The sequence below is a fragment of the Oncorhynchus mykiss genome, chromosome 17 (genome assembly GCF_013265735.2).
Source record: "Oncorhynchus mykiss isolate Arlee chromosome 17, USDA_OmykA_1.1, whole genome shotgun sequence".
NCBI classification, from domain to species: Eukaryota; Metazoa; Chordata; class Actinopteri; order Salmoniformes; family Salmonidae; genus Oncorhynchus; species Oncorhynchus mykiss.
In genome coordinates, this window is record NC_048581.1 from 3,247,577 (window position 1) to 3,271,346 (window position 23,770).

The 23,770-nt window shown below is 42.7% G+C and overlaps 2 protein-coding genes across 2 annotated transcripts in view; one reads left to right on the plus strand and one right to left on the minus strand.

Annotated features, from left to right (window-relative positions):
- The window catches only part of LOC118940058 (zinc finger protein 660-like), a 29,531-nt gene extending 18,221 nt beyond the window's left edge, over positions 1 to 11,310 (plus strand). Inside the window, exons 2-3 of the mRNA XM_036948281.1 lie at positions 8,377 to 8,429; positions 8,487 to 11,310. Coding sequence (XP_036804176.1) covers positions 8,377 to 8,429; positions 8,487 to 9,422 — 989 coding nt within the window. The 3' untranslated portion in view covers positions 9,423 to 11,310. The remainder of the gene's footprint in view (positions 1 to 8,376; positions 8,430 to 8,486) is intronic.
- A 2,233-nt stretch (positions 11,311 to 13,543) lies between these two features.
- On the minus strand, positions 13,544 to 23,566 carry LOC118940059. The gene is made up of 4 exons (XM_036948282.1): positions 23,011 to 23,566; positions 20,120 to 20,225; positions 17,498 to 17,822; positions 13,544 to 13,618 (listed from the first exon to the last, which is right to left on the minus strand). Exons 1-4 carry the CDS (start codon positions 23,333 to 23,335, stop codon positions 13,544 to 13,546), a joined length of 831 nt encoding a protein of 276 aa, XP_036804177.1. The 5' UTR covers positions 23,336 to 23,566.
- Between the last annotated feature and the right edge of the window lie 204 nt (positions 23,567 to 23,770).

A 23,770-nucleotide genomic window follows, 5' to 3' on the forward strand; every position in this document is an offset into this window, starting at 1 on the left:
TACGCTCCCTAACTAATTCAACAAGGAATACAAAATATTGCTCACATTTCCACATGTTTATTAGCTTTGGAAAGAGAATGAATGTCCAAATCGTGAAAATAAGAACTGTGCAATGTTGTGCGCAATATTTCCAACATCATGACACTTATTTGGAGTCTGTGGCTCAAGTGGTTTGAAAGCTATTGAGGTTTGAAAGCACGAATATCTGTCGAATATCCAACTTAAAACTGTCTTTACCTCGGTCGTTACACTGGCATACAAACTCGGTAGCACAGAGTTGATCATCCATATGACGTTGGGAAATAGTGCATTGTGGGTAGTTTAGAAGATTTTCCGAAATAAGTTAATAAATATGTAATAACGCAAAAACATAACTGTTTGTTCTTATAGGTAACCATAAAGTGACTACAACTAGCTTACTAAGTTTTTAACCACACTGTATTGTTACACTGGTGAGTTAAAACTCATGCTTCCTACACTTTAACTTGTTGTCTGAAGATAAAATATACATTTTACTCAACTGCGTTACCCACTCCAGTCAGCAGATGGCGGTCTGGGAATTTAAGGTTATGCTGTTGGTGTGACGTATAATCTAGTGGACGGAACGCTTCTTTCAGCAGCAGCAACAGTTAGTCAGACACCTCAGTAGCTTGCTACACAAAATAGACGAACTGTGTTAGACACTGTGTTTTAAACCCACTTCTATCGTCTAGTTAGTTATCCGCTTTAATTTCATATTTACGGTGTTGTTATTAGTCAGCTAGCGGGCTGGTTAAGTTAGCATTAGCATAGCTAACATCCCCGACCATGCGGTCACTAAGCTACTCCCCTGCTAAAGGAGAGGGTGATATCACAGTAAAACAAGAAGTACAGGGTGAGGCCATTACTGTGAAAGAAGAAGAGGAGGAGGATGCAGTTTATGGAGTGAAAGAGGAGGAGGGAGAGATGACTGTTACATCGAAAAAGGAGCAGGTGGGAGAAGAGGAGGAACCTAGATATCTGGGCTCGATTTCCCAAACGCATCTTAAGGCATCCAATGGTTCCAACAAAGAATTTAGCCATAAGATGGTTTTGAGAAACCGTTCCCTGATTAACACTAGTAAGTACTGTCTTAAAAACAGAGGCACAAACTCTTCAGTTGAACTGATGTTTGGTGTTAAGGTGGAAATCTGCAATTGCTACATCCATATTGTGACTTTTAAATTATTTATTTACAGCCATTGATTCTTGAAGAATATAACACATGCCTCGTGAGCTTAGTTCAACTGTTGTACCACATCAGAACCCCAAATAAGCTTTTTTTATTACAATGTTTAGAAACAATGTAAATCAACACTGTATCGCCTCAACATGGTTAAAACTATAATGTTGATATCATGGATGGTCAGTCCTTGCATCCATAGGTCTGTCTGTCTGTAGTTACATTTCTCCAACCCCATAATCATTTTATTACCAAAACAGTGGTGGAATGACAGATGTGTTATTGTTTGAACTGTAGATTGCTGGATTGTGTGGGTTTTAAAAAAACAACACCTAGCGACCTCGTCAAGACGTTCAGACATCGTGGCGTAACAGTTATAAGGTGTTGACTTGACAGTCGCTGGACCCAGGTTTAAGTTCAGCTCAGGGCCTCCCCCTGAATTCACTACACTATGAATACAACGACCGGCCATCCATAAGGTCATAATGATCATTTAACCAGGTTTCTAGGCTAAATAGTATATTCTAGAATTCATCCATGATGTCATAATGATAGTTTAACCAGGTTTCTAGGATATATAGTATATTCTAGAATGACCAGTGTAGAAATGTTCAGTAATAGACTACACCAGCAGTCGGCAACCTTTTCCAGTTGGACCATTTCTACTAATTTCTACTAATCTGTGTGCCAATTATGATTTTCATATGCACATTTTCGTGGAACAGTTTCATTTAATTTATAATAGTATCTCAAAATTATTGTCTAGAATCTACATTCTATCTAAATCTTAATGAAAATTATACAAATCTAAGAATAACTTTTATTGCCATTGCCAACTATGTAAAGAAAAATAGCCTACATAAAGCCAACAAATAAAAATATTGCATTCTGCAGGTAGAAAATATCTTGATAAAAATAAATATCCTAGAAATCACATTGGCTGCACATGGCCTGTCTACAACAAACTTGAAACACTGTATCAACTATCAACTGGGTCAGGAAACTCGGATAGTAAGCTTGCAACATTGTATAAAATATTCTTGGCCCTCAGTTTCCTGCTCCAGTGAGTTCTGGACACACACAGTAGGTGTAGGCTATTTGTGAAAAGGATAAGAAGTAATCAGGTTTTTTATGACATTTCCACTGGATCAGAGCATTACATTTTTCCCTTTCATGCAGAGTGGTAATCGAAAGGGCAAGAGCTAGAAATATTTTACAAAAATTCTTTGAGGAACTATTGTCATTTGCAATTGATTTTGATTAGACTTTGTTTACTTGCTGTTTGAGGTGAATAAAGCATTACTTTGAGAAGCTCCACAACTCATTAGTGGTGGTGCGTTAAGACAATCAGAAATACTATCAGACATCCCCAAATGGGCACATTTATAGGCCTACATTTGTGTGCAGGCCAGGTAGTCTCGTCCTACTTCTATTTGCGTAATTGGGTGTGCGTCCTTACTCAACATTGACAGGAATGTTTCAAACAAAAGACAAAACCTCTTGGAACTACCCATCCCGGATCCGGGGGAATTGTCATCAACTGACACTAATTAGCTAACTAACGCAACAGACAAAAACTCTTACTAGATACAAGTGAATGAAATCACAAGTGAAATACACTGCTCAAAAAAATAAAGGGAACACTAAAATAACACATCCTAGATCTGAATGAATGAAATATTCTTATTAAATACTTTTTTCTTTACATAGTTGAATGTGCTGACAACAAAATCACACAAAAATTATCAATGGAAATCAAATTTATCAACCCATGGAGGTCTGGATTTGGAGTCACACTCAATTAAAGTGGAAAACCACACTACAGGCTGATCCAACTTTGATGTAATGTCCTTAAAACAAGTCAAAATTAGGCTCAGTAGTGTGTGTGGCCTCCGCGTGCCTGTATGACCTCCCTACAACGCCTGGGCATGCTCCTGATAAGGTGGCTGATGGTCTCCTGAGGGATCTCCTCCCAGACCTGGACTAAAGCATCCGCCAACTCCTGGACAGTCTGTGGTGCAACGGTGGATGGAGCGAGACATGATGTCCCAGATGTGCTCAATTGGATTCAGGTCTGGGGAACGGGCGGGCCAGTCCATAACATCAATGCCTTCCTCTTGCAGGAACTGCTGACACACTCCAGACACATGAGGTCTAGCATTGTCTTGCATTAGGAGGAACCCAGGTCCAACCACACCACATATGGTTTCACAAGGGATCTGAGGATCTCATCTCGGTACCTAATGGCAGTCAGGCTACCTCTGGTGAGCACATGGAGGGCTGTGCTGCCCACCAAAGAAATGCCACCCCACACCATGACTGACCCACTGCCAAACTGGTCATGCTGGAGGATGTTGCAGGCAGCAGAACGTTCTCCACGGCGTCCCCAGACTCTGTCACGTGCTCAGTGTGAACCTGCTTTCATCTGTGAAGAGCACAGGGCACCAGTGGCGAATTTGCCAATCTTGGTGTTCTCTGGCAAATGCCAAACGTCCTGCACGGTGTTGGGCTGTAAGCACAAACCCCACCTGTGGACGTTGGGCCCTCATACCGCCCTCATGGAGTCTGTTTCTGACCGTTTGAGCAGACACATGCACATTTGTGGCCTGCTGGAGGTCATTTTGCAGGGCTCTGGCAGTGCTCCTCCTTGCACAAAGGCGGAAGTAGCGTCCTGCTGCTGGGTTGTTGCCCTCCTACGGCCTCCTCCACGTCTCCTGATGTACTGGCCTGTCTCCTGGTAGCGCCTCCATGCTCTGGACACTACGCTGACAGACACAGCAAACCTTCTTGCCACAGCTCGCATTGATGTGCCATCCTGGATGAGCTGCACTACCTGAGCCACTTGTGTGTTTGTAGACTCTGTCTCATGCTACCACTAGAGTGAAAGCACCGCCAGCATTCAAAAGTGACCAAAACATCAGCCAGGAAGCATAGGAACTGAGAAGTGGTCTGTGGTCACCCCCTGCAGAACCACTCCTTTATTGGGGGTGTCTTGCTAATTGCCTATAATTTCCACCTGTTGTCTATTCCATTTGCACAACAGCATGTGAAATGTATTGTCAATCAGTGTTGCTTCCTAAGTGGACAGTTTGATTTCACAGAAGTGTGATTGACTTGGAGTTACATTGTGTTGTTTAAGTGTTCCCTTTCTTTTTTTGAGCAGTGTATATTCAAACACAGCTTAGCCTTTTGTTAATCACCCTGTTATCTCAGATTTTGAAATTATGCTTTACAGCCAAAGCTAGACAAGCATTTCTGTAAGTTTATCGATAGCCTAGCATAGCATTATGCCTAGCTAGCAGCAGGCAACCTGGTCACGAAAATCAGAAAAGCAATCAAATTAAATTGTTTACCTTTGATGAACTTCGGATGTTTTCACTCACGAGACTCCCAGGTAGATAGCCAAAGTTCATTTTTTCCCAAAATATTATTTTTGTGCAGATATACTACGTCCATAACTATCGGTTTCCTCATTACCAGATATACTACATCCATAACTAGTGGTTTCCTCATTACCAGATATACTACATCCATAACTAGTGGTTTCCTCATTAGCAGATATACTACATCCATAACTAGTGGTTTCCTCATTACCAGATATACTACATCCATAACTAGTGGTTTCCTCATTAGCAGATATACTACATCCATAACTAGTGGTTTCCTCATTACCAGATATACTACATCCATAACTAGTGGTTTCCTCATTAGCAGATATACTACATCCATAACTAGTGGTTTCCTCATTACCAGATATACTACATCCATAACTAGTGGTTTCCTCATTACCAGATATACTACATCCATAACTAGTGGTTTCCTCATTAGCAGATATACTACATCCATAACTAGTGGTTTCCTCATTACCAGATATACTACATCCATAACTAGTGGTTTCCTCATTAGCAGATATACCACATCCATAACTAGTGGTTTCCTCATTACCAGATATACTACATCCATAACTAGTGGTTTCCTCATTACCAGATATACTACATCCATAACTAGTGGTTTCCTCATTAGCAGATATACTACATCCATAACTAGTGGTTTCCTCATTACCAGATATACTACATCCATAACTAGTGGTTTCCTCATTAGCAGATATACTACATCCATAACTAGTGGTTTCCTCATTAGCAGATATACTACATCCATAACTAGTGGTTTCCTCATTAGCAGATATACTACATCCATAACTAGTGGTTTCCTCATTACCAGATATACTACATCCATAACTAGTGGTTTCCTCATTAGCAGATATACTACATCCATAACTAGTGGTTTCCTCATTACCAGATATACTACATCCATAACTAGTGGTTTCCTCATGACCAGATATACTACATCCATAACTAGTGGTTTCCTCATTAGCAGATATACTACATCCATAACTAGTGGTTTCCTCATTACCAGATATACTACATCCATAACTAGTGGTTTCCTCATTACCAGATATACTACATCCATAACTAGTGGTTTCCTCATTACCAGATATACTACATCCATAACTAGTGGTTTCCTCATTACCAGATATACTACGTCCATAACTAGTGGTTTCCTCATTAGCAGATATACTACATACATAACTAGTGGTTTCCTCATTACCAGATATACCACATCCATAACTAGTGGTTTCCTCATTGCCAGATATACTACATCCATAACTAGTGGTTTCCTCATTAGCAGATATACTACGTCCATAACTAGTGGTTTCCTCATTACCAGATATACTACATCCATAACTAGTGGTTTCCTCATTACCAGATATACTACGTCCATAACTAGTGGTTTCCTCATTACCAGATATACTACGTCCATAACTAGTGGTTTCCTCATTACCAGATATACTACATACATAACTAGTGGTTTCCTCATTAGCAGATATACTACATCCATAACTAGTGGTTTCCTCATTACCAGATATACTACATCCATAACTAGTGGTTTCCTCATTACCAGATATACTACATCCATAACTAGTGGTTTCCTCATTAGCAGATATACTACATCCATAACTAGTGGTTTCCTCATTACCAGATATACTACGTCCATAACTAGTGGTTTCCTCATTACCAGATATACTACGTCCATAACTAGTGGTTTCCTCATTACCAGATATACTACATCCATAACTAGTGGTTTCCTCATTACCAGATATACTACGTCCATAACTAGTGGTTTCCTCATTACCAGATATACTACATCCATAACTAGTGGTTTCCTCATTACCAGATATACTACATCAATAACTAGTGGTTTCCTCATTAGCAGATATACCACATCCATAACTAGTGGTTTCCTCATTACCAGATATACTACATCCATAACTAGTGGTTTCCTCATTACCAGATATACTACATCCATAACTAGTGGTTTCCTCATTACCAGATATACTACATCCATAACTAGTGGTTTCCTCATTACCAGATATACTACATCAATAACTAGTGGTTTCCTCATTAGCAGATATACTACGTCCATAACTAGTGGTTTCCTCATTACCAGATATACTACATCCATAACTAGTGGTTTCCTCATTACCAGATATACTACATCAATAACTAGTGGTTTCCTCATTACCAGATATACTACGTCCATAACTAGTGGTTTCCTCATTACCAGATATACTACGTCCATAACTAGTGGTTTCCTCATTACCAGATATACTACATCCATAACTAGTGGTTTCCTCATTACCAGATATACTACATCAATAACTAGTGGTTTCCTCATTAGCAGATATACTACGTCCATAACTAGTGGTTTCCTCATTACCAGATATACTACATCCATAACTAGTGGTTTCCTCATTACCAGATATACTACATCCATAACTAGTGGTTTCCTCATTACCAGATATACTACGTCCATAACTAGTGGTTTCCTCAGTAGCAGATATACTACATCCATAACTAGTGGTTTCCTCATTACCAGATATACTACATCCATAACTAGTGGTTTCCTCATTACCAGATATACTACATCCATAACTAGTGGTTTCCTCATTAGCAGATATACTACATCCATAACTAGTGGTTTCCTCATTACCAGATATACTACATCCATAACTAGTGGTTTCCTCATGACCAGATATACTACATCCATAACTATCGGTTTCCTCATTACCAGATATACTACATACATAACTAGTGGTTTCCTCATTACCAGATATACCACATCCATAACTAGTGGTTTCCTCATTACCAGATATACTACATCCATAACTAGTGGTTTCCTCATTAGCAGATATACTACGTCCATAACTAGTGGTTTCCTCATTACCAGATATACTACATCCATAACTAGTGGTTTCCTCATTACCAGATATACTACATCAATAACTAGTGGTTTCCTTATTACCAGATATACTACATCCATAACTAGTGGTTTCCTCATTACCAGATATACTACATCCATAACTAGTGGTTTCCTCATTACCAGATATACTACATCCATAACTAGTGGTTTCCTCATTACCAGATATACTACATCCATAACTAGTGGTTTCCTCATTAGCAGATATACTACATCCATAACTAGTGGTTTCCTCATTACCAGATATACTACATCCATAACTAGTGGTTTCCTCATTACCAGATATACTACATCCATAACTAGTGGTTTCCTCATTACCAGATATACTACATCCATAACTAGTGGTTTCCTCATTACCAGATATACTACATCCATAACTAGTGGTTTCCTCATTACCAGATATACTACATCCATAACTAGTGGTTTCCTCATTACCAGATATACTACATCCATAACTAGTGGTTTCCTCATTACCAGATATACTACATCCATAACGAGTGGTTTCCTCATCAGCATGGAGGAGTTTCTGCAGTCAAATTGCCCTGGTGCCGCAATTTTAGAAAACACAGAAGGGGGGCCTGTATTGTAGACCAAAAGTCTTCTACCACACTGCTTAGAGTTTCAACAACATGAATAACTTATTTCTAGTCTACAATCTTAGATGTTACTACTAATGTGAAAACAAGACAAAATATGACTTTTTGCTCATTTTAAGACAATTGTCAAATAATTTTAACATTCATTACGAACAGAAATTGTTGTACAACATCATGGCTATGCTGTTGGCATCACCTTTTTCAATGGATTTCCGCTGTTGTGGGCCTTTAATCATCTGTCTGACTTTGTTGTTCACACAGGAGAGAGACGTGACTATCGTGGATCCTCTGGGGAGCCTCAACAACCTCATGATGCTGAGGAGACAGAGAAGAGTCTCTCCAGATCAGAACACCTCAATAAACACCCACAGAGACCCACAGGGAAGAGAACTCACTGCTGCTCTGACTGTGGGAAGAGTTTCACCTCCTCAGCAGGCATTAAAATTCATCAGAGAATCCACACAGGAGAGAAATATTTTACCTGTATTCAATGTGGGAAGAGTTTTACTACATCTGGCTCTCTGACATTGCACCAGAGAATACACACTGGAGAGAAACCTTATAGCTGTGGTCAATGTGGAAAGAGTTTTACTAGATCTGGCCATCTGACATTGCACCAGAGAATACACACAGGAGAGAGACCTTATAGCTGTGTTCAATGTGGGAGAAGTTTTACTAAATCTAGCAATCTTACAGTACACCAGAGAAAACACACAGGAGAGAAACCTTATAGCTGTGGTCAATGTGGGAAGAGATTTACTAGATCTGGCCATCTGACATTGCACCAGAGAATACACACAGGAGAGAAACCTTATAGCTGTGGTCAATGTGGGAAGAGTTTCACTACATCTGGCTATCTGACATTGCACCAGAGAATACACACTGGAGAGAAACCTTATAGCTGTGGTCAATGTGGGAAGAGTTTTACTACATCTGGCAATTTGACTCAACACCAGAGAATACACACAGGAGAGAAATCTTATAGCTGTGGTCAATGTGGGAAGAGTTTTACTACATCTGGCCATCTGACATTGCACCAGAGAATACACACAGGAGAGAAACCTTATAGCTGTGGTCAATGTGGGAAGAGTTTTACTACATCTGGCCATCTGACATTGCACCAGAGAATACACACAGGAGAGAAACCTTATAGCTGTGATCAATGTGGGAAGAGTTTTGGTAGATCTGACAAGCTGACATCACACCAGAGAACACACACAGGAGAGAAATATTATAGCTGTGTTCAGTGTGACAAGAGGTACTCTGATAAAAGATCTCTGATCAAACATCAGAAAATACATACATGAAGGAGTTATTTTTGAGCTGTTAGTTTTAACAGGACGTGCAACCTCATCTCCCTCCTGTCGGCACAATTGATTTCAACATGATATTGATGAGTGATGACAAATAAGTGTTGTGTTCCTTTGTTTAGCGCCCCCTACATTTAAATGCATCACTCCAACATGTAGCTGACTGTCTTCTGCAGGTTGTCCTCTAACCAGTGAGGTGAAATATATCTCACATTTCCATGTTTTTAGTTGTGTTAGTTTCAACAGCACATACAACCTGATTTCCTCCCTAATTGATATCCGTGATTTTTCTTCTATTTGTCAAAACAACAGTGTTTCTGGTGCTTGTGCAGTTTATAAGGAGCTTGTTTAAAAAATACAAGTAATATGATTATTGTGGCAGATGTTTGTGTAAATAGCACATGTTATGTTTAGGTTTTCAATTTATCCCCAAACTGTTCCTGCATATTGGTTATTGATTTGGAGACATTAAAACTGTGTTTTGACATTGGGGCTATCACACATAGCAAAATGTAATTGAAAAGCCATTGAAAATAAGACTATGCAACTAAATATTTCATATTTACATTTCATGTAACATTTAGTAGTGATATTTATTAATGCAACCAACTGACAATTTTTGGTACAATTATATTGACATTATTGCCCTACTTTTAGAATATCAGGGTTAATTCTCAGATGTGCTAGAGCATGACATTGGGGACTGGGCCCCGATCCAACAACATGCCTATCTAGTGAACCCTGAAAAGAGAGAGAAGCTCCGCGGTGAGGTGGAAAGTTACTACGGATATTGCAGGAGTTTCCTCTTGAAATCAGACATGTCTGTGGTAAGGACAACTTGGATGCTGATTGTCTCAAAGGTGGGCGGTCAAAAAGATTTGTGTTTTGCGTTTAGCCAGTGCGTTGCCATGGATCACAATTTATTTTGACTGCACGGTTCTTTGTATTGGGGATGAGTTTTGTTTGGGCTCGTTCCAAAGGGATGAGAGTTCTAGAAGCTAGTGAGTTTCAGGAAGACGAGAGTTCTAGAATCTAGTGAGTTTCAGGAAGACGAGAGTTCTAGAAGCTAGTGAGTTTCAGGAAGACGAGAGTTCTAGAAGCTAGTGGGAAAACAAGGTGTTTTTCCTATATTTAATTGTTGACAGCCAGTAGACACCATGTTTATATTGGTGAAGGTGAAGCATTGTGGTTGATTATATTGTGAAATGGAAATTGTTTTATGTTGGTGGTGAGCAAACTTATCCAACTAAAATATAGGATATATTTGTTGTCTTAAGGGGGAAGGTGTTCCAGGCTTTTGTTTTTCCATTTATGTTTTGAGGTTGGACTTTTGCCCGTGTAGATTGTTAGCATATAGGGAGAACCAATCAGAGCCCCTCCTAAAACATGTTTAGTTGTGGTTGTTGTTAGTTCCCTCTTCTGTTTGAGGGACATTTTTGGTTTTCTTGCTGGAGAACGTAACATCAAACAATGGAGAAAGACAGGATATTTTGGGTTGCATATTGCAGTGAATTGTTAATATTTTAATCGATGACATTTCCTTAGAATGCTCATTAGTTTTCAGTTATTCTGTTTTTTTATCCTCTTATGTTTGTGTTTTAAATATTTGTTTATTTTCATTGTTTTTTTCCTGTGAACCCGTTGGTTTGTATCCGTGTCTGAAATGTGCTGTATAAATAAAGCTTGATTTGATTTGAACATATTGCAAAACAAATTAACCCAATGACTGGCAATCAACAGACTAGCAAAACCAATGAACAAATATGTGAAAAAGCAAGATCCATCTTAGTGTAAATTCAGTAAATCTTCCACTATGGTATGTGTGTTTAGTATCACTTTTCAACCAATCCCAGGCCATTTGTTGAAGATGAAAAATTTTGAAATCAATCTTATGTGAAAGGATTCAACTACTGAAAACTGAAACTAACAAATGGATCAATCCCACTTTTTCAGCCTGCTGAAGACGTGGTGGAGTGGTAAACACCACCCCCAGCTCTACCAGGAGAGGTGGTCTCCTACAGCTCTGCAGCCTTGCCGTTCCATTTCCTGACTGCTCCTGCAACACAGAAATAAATATATAATATATTTAGTCATATTATATAAAACACTCAAATTAATGGCTATGGAGCATCTACGGCCTCAGTTACACCTGGCACATAAATGTGATTTCTGTCATCCGATCGCTCCATTTGGTTCAGATCTAACAGGATGGGCTTTTGACATGTAAAATGGTTACGGTAGGGGTTAAGGTTAGGGTTGGTAAATACCCATTAAATTGCTGGGAGATTATACATGGAGTGTGCGACTTTCTTTTGATTGTTTATTCGCCGTTAGTCAGCACCTCCACACAAAGTATTTTTCTGGGTGTGCGCCAGCTCATGTTTTTTAAGGGAAGGTAACAACACATGCTCCACGCTGATCCTCAACACAGTGGCCCCTCAGGAGTGCGTGCTCAACCCCCTCCCGTACATCCTGTTCACTAATAACTGCACGACCAGGCATGACTCCAACACCATCATTAAGTTTTCCGATGCCACAACAGTGGTAGGCCTGATCACCAACCACGAGGAGACAGCCTATATGGAGGAGGTCAGAGATCTGGCTGTGTGGTGCCAGGACAACAACCTCTCCCTCAACGTGACCAAGACAAAAGAAGATGATTGTGGACTACAGGGAAAGGAAGACAGAGCACACCCCCATTCTCATCGACGGGGCTGTAGTGGAGCAGGTTGAGAGCTTCAAGTTCCCTGGTGTCCGCATCACTAGCAAACTATCACGGTCCAAGCACACCAAGACAATCGTGAAGACGGCACGACAAAACCTATTCCCCCTCAGGAGATGAAAAAATGTAGCATGGGACCTCAGATCCTCAAAAGGTTCTACAGCTGCACCATCGAGAGCATCCTGACTGGTTGCATCACTTTCTGGTATAGCAACAGCTTGGCCTCCAACTACAAGGCACTACAGAGGGTAGTGCGTACAGCCCAGTACATCACTGGGGCCAAGCTTCCTGCCATCCAGGACCTCTATACCAGGCGGTGTCAGAGGAAGAGCCCCCCCACACACTCTGTTATCATCTATGCATTGTCACTTTAATAACTCTCCCTATATGTACATATTACCTCGATTGCCTCGACTAACCGGTGCCCCAGCACGTTGACTCTGTACCAGTACCCCCTGTATGTAGTCTCCACATTGACTCTGTACCGGTAACCCCTGTATATAGCCTCCACATTGACTCTGTACCGTAACACCCTGTATATAGCCTCCACATTGACTCTGTACCGGTACCCTCTGTATATAGTCTCCACATTGACTCTGTACTGGTAACCCCTGTATATAGCCTCCACATTGACTCTGTACCGTAATACCCTGTATATAGTCTAGCTATTGATATTTAACTTCTGCTCCTTAATTACTTGTTCCTTTTATTTCTTATTCTTATTTGTAGTTTTTTAAAACTGCATTGTTGGTTAGGGGCTTGTAAGTCAGCATTTCACTGTAAGGACTCACTGTAAGCATTTCACTGTTGTATTCGGCGCATGTGACTAATACAATTTGATTTGATAGTACAGTGAAATGATTGATGAATGAAATGAAATGATAGTACAGATTTCTCATAGTACAGAATGAATGACTGACCGCCCAGTTCAACATCAGTTCACCATATCACCTCATGATGTCTTGGAGCAGCAGCAGCTGACATGATCGTCTCCCTGAGACCCCATGTTAAAGGGATCCCTCGTGCACCATTTACCGAGGTCGTCAGGAGCAGTCACCTAATCAGGATTCACATCCCCATCGCCAAATGTGTTTGTTAATTTCTTTAATATCAATTGAGACAAACTTATCACGTGAGTTATTCTTAATCTAAATCTTTATTCACTTAATAATAAGGGAACAGGTCAATACAACACACACATATAAAGTGAATCAATTGAGTGCTCTACGATAATGATGGCTGGTCAACAAATCACCCCCAGATGATTCATAGAGCCACGATACAAAAGTACAAAGGTCTTTTATAGCTAAGATGCACCCCTTTCAACCTACATGACTAACAACAGATGTATAGAACGGGTCACAAGGTTAAGATTTGTATGAAAGATACTTATAATTTACAGCAGACAGTGTCCGCTGTAAAAACAGTACTCTGTGTAGAGACCAGGGTCTGGCCCTGGGGTCATCTCCCCCTGGTAACATATAGAACAGAAACATTAACTCATGTTCTGGAATGCAGTCTCTTTAGGTTTTATCACCCAAAAGACATTGTAAATCTCCTGTCAGTGTTTCCTCCCAGAAGGCCCATCCTCAGTAGAACACAGACACAATAGTTCTAAGAACCCTCTATTCTGTTGCATAAAACAACCATTTGATACAATAAAAGTACAATAACATAATGTTGAAGTTTTGCTCTCAGTGTCCACTGAAAGTTGACTAGTAACAACAACTGGGACCTAAAAGACACCCACCATGAGACCCACTAAATCTGCCCAAGAAGAGGCAAACAAGAGAAAAACCCACAACTTAAAAACAGGAAGCAAACCAAAAAGGTGGTTAAAATAATTTATTACAATCAATACCATTCATACTATTACAAAATCATAATTCTCATTCATTCTTAATTAATTGTATTTACAAAAACAAACCTCAGGGGAGCATCGTCCCTCCCCGTCATACCTAACCAATACCTAACCCTTTCCCTATCTCCCCTTCCCTAAACTATCCCCTTACCAAACTCACTCTAACACTCCCAGCCCTAAACCCCCTTTCCACCTCTCCCGTGCCGCATGCTTCCCCCACTTCCTCTCCATCTTCCCCCTCAAATCACCTTCCACCCTTCTCACTATCCCTTCCACCCCCCAATCTCTCCCTGTCTTGACTAAATTCTGCCTGGCTTCCCACAGTCCCTTTTTAAAGAGACTCATGAGAAGCCAGAGCAGAAACCTGTCCCTATCCGTTCCCTTTGCTCTCCCTACGCCTCTCTCTAGCCTAGCCCATGTCAAAACAAAATCACTCCTAACCACACCTAGCATTACCCGTGCCCTAGCCCAGACTAGTCCGGCAAAGGCACAGTCCCAGAAGGCATGGCGCACAGTCTCCTCCCTGCCACAAGAGGATCTTGGACAGGTGGGGGATTGCACCAAACTATACCGGTACAAGATGGCACGTACCGGCAAGCACTTATGGAGGCCCAACCAATTCAGGTCCTTGAGCCTGTTGTCCAGGCCCCGCGCCTGCACTCCCTCCCAGACCACTGACGAGATGCCCGCTACAGGCGCAGGACTCCCTGCCTGCCTGACCTCCTCGTACAGGTGCCTGTGGTCTAAACCTACTCGGGCAACTTCAACCTCGGGGTGCGCACGCAGCCACTTGGCCGCATGGCCAAAATGCCACGGCAGCTGTTCCGCCCAAGGACCCGCGTTAGACCACACCATTACGCTTCTCGCCTTATACGAGAAGAACACCCGCAGGAGGTAACCGGACGGGTGTATAACCGGACGAGCAAGCTCCGTCAACAAGAAAGAAACAAAAATGGCGTCCAGCTTGAGGGGGAAATGTGGTACCCCCCTAACTCCCTCCCCGATGGGACAGATCATGCGTGCCCTGGCGACCCACTCGCACCTGCCACTCCACATAAACTGAAACACAAGCCTCACTAGAGGCCTCCTCAGACAAGCCGGCAATGGATAGATGTACGCCACATACAAAAGAGACGGCAACACATCCACCTTTAGGACCAGGACTTTGCCCATAAAAGACAAATACCTAGCCTTCCACATTGCTAGCTTCCTCTGTACCACTGCGATACGCATGTTCCAGTTTAGCGTCGCTGAGCCGGAGGTCTCAAAATGAACCCCGAGAATCCTCAGGGCCCCTTCACAGAGAGATAACCCACCAGGCACATCCGTTCTACAGCGCCATCTTCCGAAAAACTTGACGGAAGACTTTGCATGGTTCAGAACTGCTCCCGACGCTCGGGTGAAATCCCCAAAGATGGCAAGGGACCTTGTCAGGCACGAGTCCTTGCACAACAGCAAGGAAGTGTCGTCGGCGTACTGCGTCATCTTAACACGCAGCCCACCGCTTCCAGGGATCAACAAGCCTTCCACCCCTGTGTCTGCCCTAATGGCAGCCCCCAGAGGCTCCATGTACAGAACGAAGAGGAGAGCCGAGAGTGGGCATCCCTGCCTGACCCCAGACGAGAGGTCAAAAACGTCACCTAAGTGACTATTTACACTAACTCGACACCCCGCTCCGACATATAAAGTACGGATCCATCCTATAAACTTCTCCCCAAATCCTAATCTACCTAACACCCTGAATAGAAAAGATCTATTCACGCGATCAAAAGCTTTCGCCTGATCTAGCGCTGCTACCATTAAAGGCAGCCCTCTATCTTCAACCCAAGCGATGGAATCCCTGATCAACTGTAGGTTCCATCTTATAGAGCGGCCCTCTACCCCGCACGTCTGATCCTCGTGGACGACGTAGGGAAGGGCTGTGCGCAACCGGTCTGCTAAAACCTTTGCAAGAATCTTGTAATCTACACACAGCATGGTCAATGGCCGCCAGTTGCCAAGGTCAGTTGCTTCCCCCTTCTTATAAAGAAGTGACAGCTCACCAACAGCCATTGATCCCCCCGGGACCCCCGTCTCAAGGATGGCCTTCAAGACTTCGAGAACCACTGGTCCAAGTATACCCCAAAACTTGAGGTAAAACTCAGCCGGCAGCCCATCCATCCCAGGCACCTTCCCTTTTTCCATCCTCCTAAGAGCGCTCTCAACCTCTTCTAGTGAGATCTGGGCCTCCATCACGTCTCTAATGTCCTCTGGCAACTGCCGGGACAAGTGTTCTAAAAACACGTTTCCCTGCTCTACATCTATTTCCCTTTCCTTAAATAAACCTTGGAAATGATCAGTTGTCACCCTGACCATTTCCTCTGGTTAAATTACTATACTACCATTTTCTTCCCTAACTCCCTGCATTACCTTCCTACTCTGTCTGGCCCTAACCGACTTAAAGAACATAGCGGAACAAGTCTCATAAACTTAACATCTATCCCCAAAACTCTACCCTGCATTATTACAAAAGTGTTCTCTATTTTAACCTCTCTATGCCCACACAAAATCCCTACTCCTGTTGAGTGCACCCCTCCTATGCCCCAAAAAGATTCCCCCTTATCCCACTCCCTCTTAAATCTACACACATCCCCACCATCCCTCAGGTGAGCCTCCTGTAAAAAACAGAAATCAAACCCCACACCCTCTAAATAACAAAAAACCGCCCTCCTTTTAACATTATCCCTTAACCCCCTAACATTTAGACTAAAAAAAGAAACAACTATTCATTTAATTATTTACAACAAATAAAAACCCCAAAACCCAAAGAAAAACCAGGAGACTCACCCGATGCTCCCCTGGTCCATCTCCACCGGCGGGGACGTCCTCTCCTCTCCTGACGCCCCCCCGTCCTCCATCCCAACCCATGATCCAGGCAGTGTGTTGGGTCCTCCCTCCCCACCCACCATCCCCCCCTCCCTGTTTGCCTCGGGGCTGCATGTAGGGGACCCCATCTCCCCAAACAGGAGTTGGGATCCCTCTAGCAAACAACCCACGACCCCTCACTGGAGTTATCCACTAAAATGCAAGGGGCTGAGGCAAACCGGGAGGACAAAATACCCCCCCCCCCGCCACTCTCTTAACCCCCCCCTCCCCCTCCACACCCCCCTCCCTCTCACTTCCTGCCAAGCTCCCCCTCTTTATCCCTTTCTTCTTTGGTGAAGGAGGTAGCGGGGAGACACAACGTCCCATCCCCACTAACCCCTCCACCAAATCCCTCATTTCGACCTCGAGGAAGCCTGGCAGGCTGTCCCCCCACTCCACTCCTTCCCCCCATCTCCCCCACCTCCACTCCTCCCTCGTCACTGTCCCCGTTCCCTCTTCCACTCCTTCTCGTACCACTGTCCCCTTCTCCCTCTTCTCAGCTCCTCCACCTTCTTCTTCTTCCGTCCCCTTTTTCTTCTCTCCTTCTGTTCCATTCTTTTCTTCTCCTCGCCTCTTTCTTCTCACCTCATCCTTCTTCCCATCTTCTTCCTGCGCCGTCTTTTCCCCTGTGCCATCCATGTAATCCGCACGCGTCCTTTCTTTCCTCCCCCCATCCCCCGCTCCCCCCCCAGCTGCAGACGCGTATGACCTGTGACGAGCCGGGCAATCACGCCACAGGTGTGCTCTTGAGCCACACCCGTGGCAAGCCTTGGGCTCGTCACACTCCTTGGCCTCGTGCTCTTCCGACCCACAAAAACGACATTTCTTGGCGGTGCACGAGCCCAGGATATGGCCGTAGGCCATACAACGCCTGCAGAACGGGGGCTGACGTGCATAGTAGAGTGTTCCCCTGTCAGCCCCCAGGGAGAACATCACCGGAGGATGGAGGTAGCCATCCACACTCTTCGGGGACTCCCTGAGTAACGCCTGGAACCCTCTCCTCCCCTAATAATGGCTTCCTTTGCCATCTTCAATACATCATCATGTTTCTCTTGCTTGTGAAACGTCACATCCCTTTTCATTTGGGTTGCCTTGAAGGCAGAGTACTTCCTTCACCTCTATCCTGAGGACCATCAATATGGTCCTTCCAAAAGTTTCCCTGCCCCAAGGTTCCATCTCCTTTTCAGTCCATGAAAATCTTACGGTATTTGCTATACCAATCCCCGGAACCGACCAGGTTTGCTTGTTTGTATTCATTTTTCTTCTTCAAAAAAAAGCTCTCTTCAGAAAGAAGCTTCAACCTGAAGTGAAAACATCTTTAAACCAAAAAGGTGGCGCAACTAAAGGTGTTGACTCTCCACATCTATCAAGACAACTGGAGCACTGGGCCAGACACTCTTAAATAGAACCTGGACCAGCTCAGGCGAAACACCTTCCCAATTACGAGATGGACAAGCCAGCACAGGTGTAACACATACTGACTAACGAGGTGACACCAATCAGTGCGTCATGCTACATGCTAACGAGATAGGACCAGGCCTCAGGACAACCTGGCATGATGACTCCTTGCTGTCCCCAGTCCACCTGGCCGTGCTGCTGCTCCAGTTTCAACTGTTCTCCCTGCGGCTATGGAACCCTGACCCGTTCACCGGATGTGCTACCTATCCCAAACCTGCTGTTTTCAACTCTCTAGAGACAACAGGAACAGAAGAGATACTCTTAATGATCGGCTATGAAAAGCCAACTGACATTTACTCCTGAGGTGTTGATCTGTTGCACCCTCGACAACTACTGTGATTATTATTATTTGACCATGCTGGTCATTTATGAACATTTGAACATCTTGGCCATGTTCTGTTATAATCTCCACCCGGCACAGCCAGAAGAGGGCTGGCCACCCCTCATAGCCTGGTTCCTCTCTAGGGTTTTTCCTAGATTTTGGCCTTTCTAGGGAGTTTTTACTAGCCACCGTGATTCTACACCTGCATTGCTTGCTGTTTGGGGTTTTAGGCTGGGTTTCTGTACAGCACTTTGAGATATCTGCTGATATAAGAAGGGCTTTATAAATACATTTGATTTGATCCAAGTGGGCACACGTTTAGGCTTCTACATTGTGAAATCATTACAATACGCCTACTACAATGTTAAAAAATTCTACATTGTGACATTAATTCATTGAAATCATGAAACAACTACTTCATGTATGTATTTTCTAATATTTGATCAGAGATCATTTATCAGATTATCTCTGGTCACAGCTATGAGATTTCAATCCTGTGTGTTCTCTGGTGTTGAGCCAGAGAGCCAGATTGACTAAAACCTTTTCCACATTGACCACAGCTACAAGATTTCTCTCCTGTGTGTGTTCTCTTGTGCACTGTCAGATCTCCAGATCGACAAAAACTCCTCCCACATTTACCACAGATATAAGGTTTCTCTCCTGTGTGTGTTCTCTGGTGTCGAGTCAGGTTGCCAGATGTAGCAAATCTCCTCACACATTGACCACAGCTATAAGGTTTCTCTCCTGTGTGTGTTCTCTGGTGTCGAGTCAGGTTGCCAGATGTAGCAAATCTCCTCCCACACTGATCACAGCTATAATGTTTCTCTCCTGTGTGTTTTCTCTGGTGTTGAGTCAGGTTGCCAGATGTAGCAAATCTCTTCCCACATTGATCACAGCTATAAGGTTTCTCTCCTGTGTGTGTTCTCTGGTGTTTAGTCAGGTGGCCAGTTGTAGAAAATCTCTTCCCACATTGATCACAGCTATAACGTTTCTTTCTTGTGTGTGTTCTCTGGTGTACTTTCAGAGAGATTAATGTTGTAAAACTCCTCCAACATTGACCACAGCTATAAGATTTCTCTCCTGTATGTGTTCTCTGGTGTTGAGTCAGGTTGCCAGATGTAGCAAATCTCCTCCCACATTGATCACAGCTATAAGATTTCTCTCCTGTGTGTTTTCTCTGGTGTTGAGTCAGGTTGCCAGATGTAGCAAATCTCTTCCCACATTGATCACAGCTATAAGATTTCTCTCCTGTGTGTGTTCTCTGGTGTTGAGTCAGGTTGCCAGATGTAGTAAATCTCTTCCCACATTGACCACAGCTATAAGAATTCTCTCCTGTGTGTGTTCTCTGATGAATTTTAATGCCTGATGATGTGAATCTCTTCCCACAGTCAGAGCAGCAGTGAGTTCTCTTCCCTGTGGGTCTCTGCGGGTGTTTATTGAGGTGTTCTGATCTGGAGAGACTCTTCTCTGTCTCCTCAGCATCATGAGGTTGTTGAGGCTCCCCAGAGGATCCACGATAGTCACGTCTCTCTCCTGTGTGAACAACAAAGTCAGACAGATGATTAAAGGCCCACAACAGTGGTAATCCAGTGTAAAAGTTGATGCCAACAGCATAGCCATGATGTTGTACAACAATTGACATCTGTAATGAATGTTAACATTTTTGTCTTAAAATGAGCAAGAAGTCATATTTTGTCTTGTTTTCACATTAGTAGTGACATCTAAGATTGTAGACTAGAAATAAGTTATTCATGTTGTTGAAACTCTAAGCAGTGTGGTAGAAGACTTTTGGTCTACAATACAGGCCCCTTTGTGTTTTCTAAAATTGCGGCACGAGGGCAATTTCATTGCATAAACTCCTCCATGCTAATGAGGAAACCACTAGTTATGGATGTCGTATATCTGGTGTGACAAGAGATGAAAAGAATCTGCCCACTCCATCAAGCAATGGGTACAGCAACACAAGGCATTCACGGGACCTCATGGAACCATGGACCACACCTGCAGAAACTGGACAACAGGGGGAAGCAGAGGAGATACCTATCATAGACTTCTCCCAGCTGACGCTTGACATGCCACCTACGCCGCCTCAAGTGGTAGAAACAACCAGCTGGTATCATTAAGTAGAATCAGCCAACAGTAACACGGAAGCAACAGAATGGGAGTTAGTAGTGCATGACCTAGATTTAGAATAAGAAGCTTCCATTTAGACACAGGTCTAAGATGACGTAATAAGCAATCTACCATCCCAGTGTAAGCACTCAGTGTAAGCAATCTATAGTCCCCGAGTAAGCACTCAGTGTAAGCAATCTACAGTCCCCGAGTAAGCACTCAGTGTAAGCAATCTACAGTCCCCGAGTAAGCACTCAGTGTAAGCAATCTACAGTTCCCGAGTAAGCGGCCGGTGCAAGCAGCAGGGCAGTGTCAGTGTGAAAGTGTGGTTTAGCCACAGCTCCAGAAACTTGCGAACTTCCCCTGTAAAAAGGTATATAAAGAGAACAGAGATCATAAGAGAGGCATGATCCTCACTGACATATGAGACAGACTTCATATGGAGAATCCTCATAGGTAAATTTACTATTGCACTATACGCTTTTTGTTAGACGAGAACCATATTTGAAACACAGGGGTCTTGACACCTCTTGATCACAGACAAAGCGGCAGTAAAACAGTGAGACATCAAGTACAGATGTGATTAGCAATACAAGGAAACAGCCAAGTACCCGTTACAATATATTGAGTCCATACACAGAGTTGGAAGTGTATTAGGATATTGGAATTTGGAATCTAGCGTTAGTGCTGTGAGAATACCAATTACCAATTAAAGAATATTTGGGGCAGCAGGGTAGCCGAGTGGTTAGAGAGTTGGACTAATAACCGAAAGGTTGCAAGTTCGAATCCCCGAGCTGACACGGTACAAATCTGTCGTTCTGCCCCTGAACACTGTTCCTAGGCCGTCATTGAAAATAAGAATTTGTTCTTAACTGACTTGCCTAGTAAAATAAAGGTAAAATAAAAAACTGTCATTGTGTGTCAAAATATATACCAATACTAGTTTCCAAGTGACTACTAGCTGACGAGCATAATAACCAATAGAAGAAGTTATTAGGTATTGATATATACAGAGGTAAAAGAAACTTGAAGGTAAGGAATTATAGGAAGAATCCATAACACTCTGAATATTTAAATGGGAGTATATCTATCCAAGGCCTCATACTAGACCGGAAAATAAGGGAGTGACAACGTGAACGAAGGAACAAACCCAACTCACGCTTAGGGCCATTACGAAGAAATAGAAGGGTTGGTAGGGCCGCACGGCTAGGCCCTTGTTACACCGCAGTAACTAAAATCCTAAAGTCCTCTGCCCAGCCAGAAGACGGGGTAGAGGCATTTGCTGCAGGTATAAGGCAAAAGTCAGCAACTATCATTATGACATCATGGATTAATTCTAGAATATACTATATAGCCTAGAAACCTGGTTAAACTATCATTATGACATCATGGATGAATTCTAGAATATACTATATAGCCTAGAAAACTGGTTAAATTATCAATATGACCTCATGGATGGCCAGTCCTTGTATTCATAGTGTATTGAATTCAGGGGGAGGCCCTGAGCTGAACTCAAACCTGGGTCCAGCGACTGTCAAGTCAACACCTTATAACTGTTACGCCAAGATGTCTGAACTTCTTGACGAGGTCGCTCGGTGTTGGGTTATGGTTTCTACAATATCGTTCTCTATGAATTTGAGAGTGGTTAGCAATGGGTCTCCTTCCCCCATCCCTCAGCTGTTTACCAAGTCTCTAGGCAGCCATTTTGTTGTGGTTTTAAAAAAAAAACACAATCCAGCAATCTGTAGTTCAAACAATAACAAATCTGTCATTTCACCACTGTTTTGGTAATAAAATGATTATGGGGTTGGAGAAATGTAACTACAGACAGACCTATGGATGCAAGGCCTGACCATCAATGATATCAACATTATAGTTTTAACCATGTTGAGGCAGCAGGGTAGCCTAGTGGTTAGAGCGTTGGACTAGTAACCGGTTGCAAGTTCATATCCCCGAGCTGACATTTTGAGGCGATACAGTGTTTATTTACATTGTTTCTAAACATTAAAGTAAAAAAAGCTTATTCTGGGTTCTAAACAGTTGAACTAAGCTCATGAAGCATGTGTTATATTCTTCAAGAATCAATGGCTATAAATAAATTATTTAAAAGTCATAACATGAATGTAGCAATTGCAGATTTCTGCTTTAACACCAAACATCAGTTCAACAACTGCAGAGTTTGTGCCTCTGTTAAGACAGTACTTACTAGTGTTAGTCAGGTTACGGTTTCTCAAAATCACATTTTGGCTAAATTCATCATTAGAACCATTGGATGCCTTAAGATGCATTCGGAAAACCGGGCCCAGATATCCAGGTTCCTCTTCTTCCTCCTTTTTCGATGTAACAGTCATCTCTCTCTCCTCCTCTTTCACTCTATAAACTGCATCCTCCTCTCGTTTTACTGTAACATCCTCCTCCTTTTTCACTCTGAACGCGTCTTCCTCTTCTTTCACAGTAACGGCCTCTACTTCTTGTTTTACTGTGATATCCACCTCTTCTTTAGCAGAAGGAGAGTAGCTTAGTGACCGCATGGTCGCGGATGTTAGCTATGCTAATGCTAACTTAACCAGACTGCTAGCTGACTAATAACAACAACGCCGTAAATATTAAATTAAATCGGATAACTAACTAGACAAAAGAAGTGTGTTTAAAATACAGTGGCTAATAAACACGAAAGCGTCTAAAGAGCTTTACTGGTTCAGCTTTTTTGTCTAGCAAGCTACCGAGGTGGATAACTTACTGTTGCTGTTGAAAGAAGCGTTCCGTCCACTAGATTATACGTCACACCAACAGCATAAAGTCTCAGACCGCCATCTGCTGACTGGAGTGGGTAACGCAGTTGAGTAAAATGTATATTTTATTATCAGACACAAAGTTAAAGGGTAGGAATCAGGGACATCGCTAGAACTAAAATATATATTAGCCCCCACTAAATAAATCAATATCAGTCCATATATTTTTTCTGT

Coding starts and splice junctions, on each gene's coding strand:
- LOC118940059 (XM_036948282.1), bottom strand. CDS start 23,335: ATGCGGTCACTAAGCTACTCTCCTTCTGCTAAAGAAGAGGTGGATATC. Junction 20,226..23,010: donor CCGTAACCTGACTAACACTA/GTAAGTACTGTC, acceptor TTGTTCACACAG/GAGAGAGACGTGACTATCGT. Junction 13,619..17,497: donor AAGATGGGAAGAAGGATGAG/GTGAGAAGAAAG, acceptor ATATGTTACCAG/GGGGAGATGACCCCAGGGCC.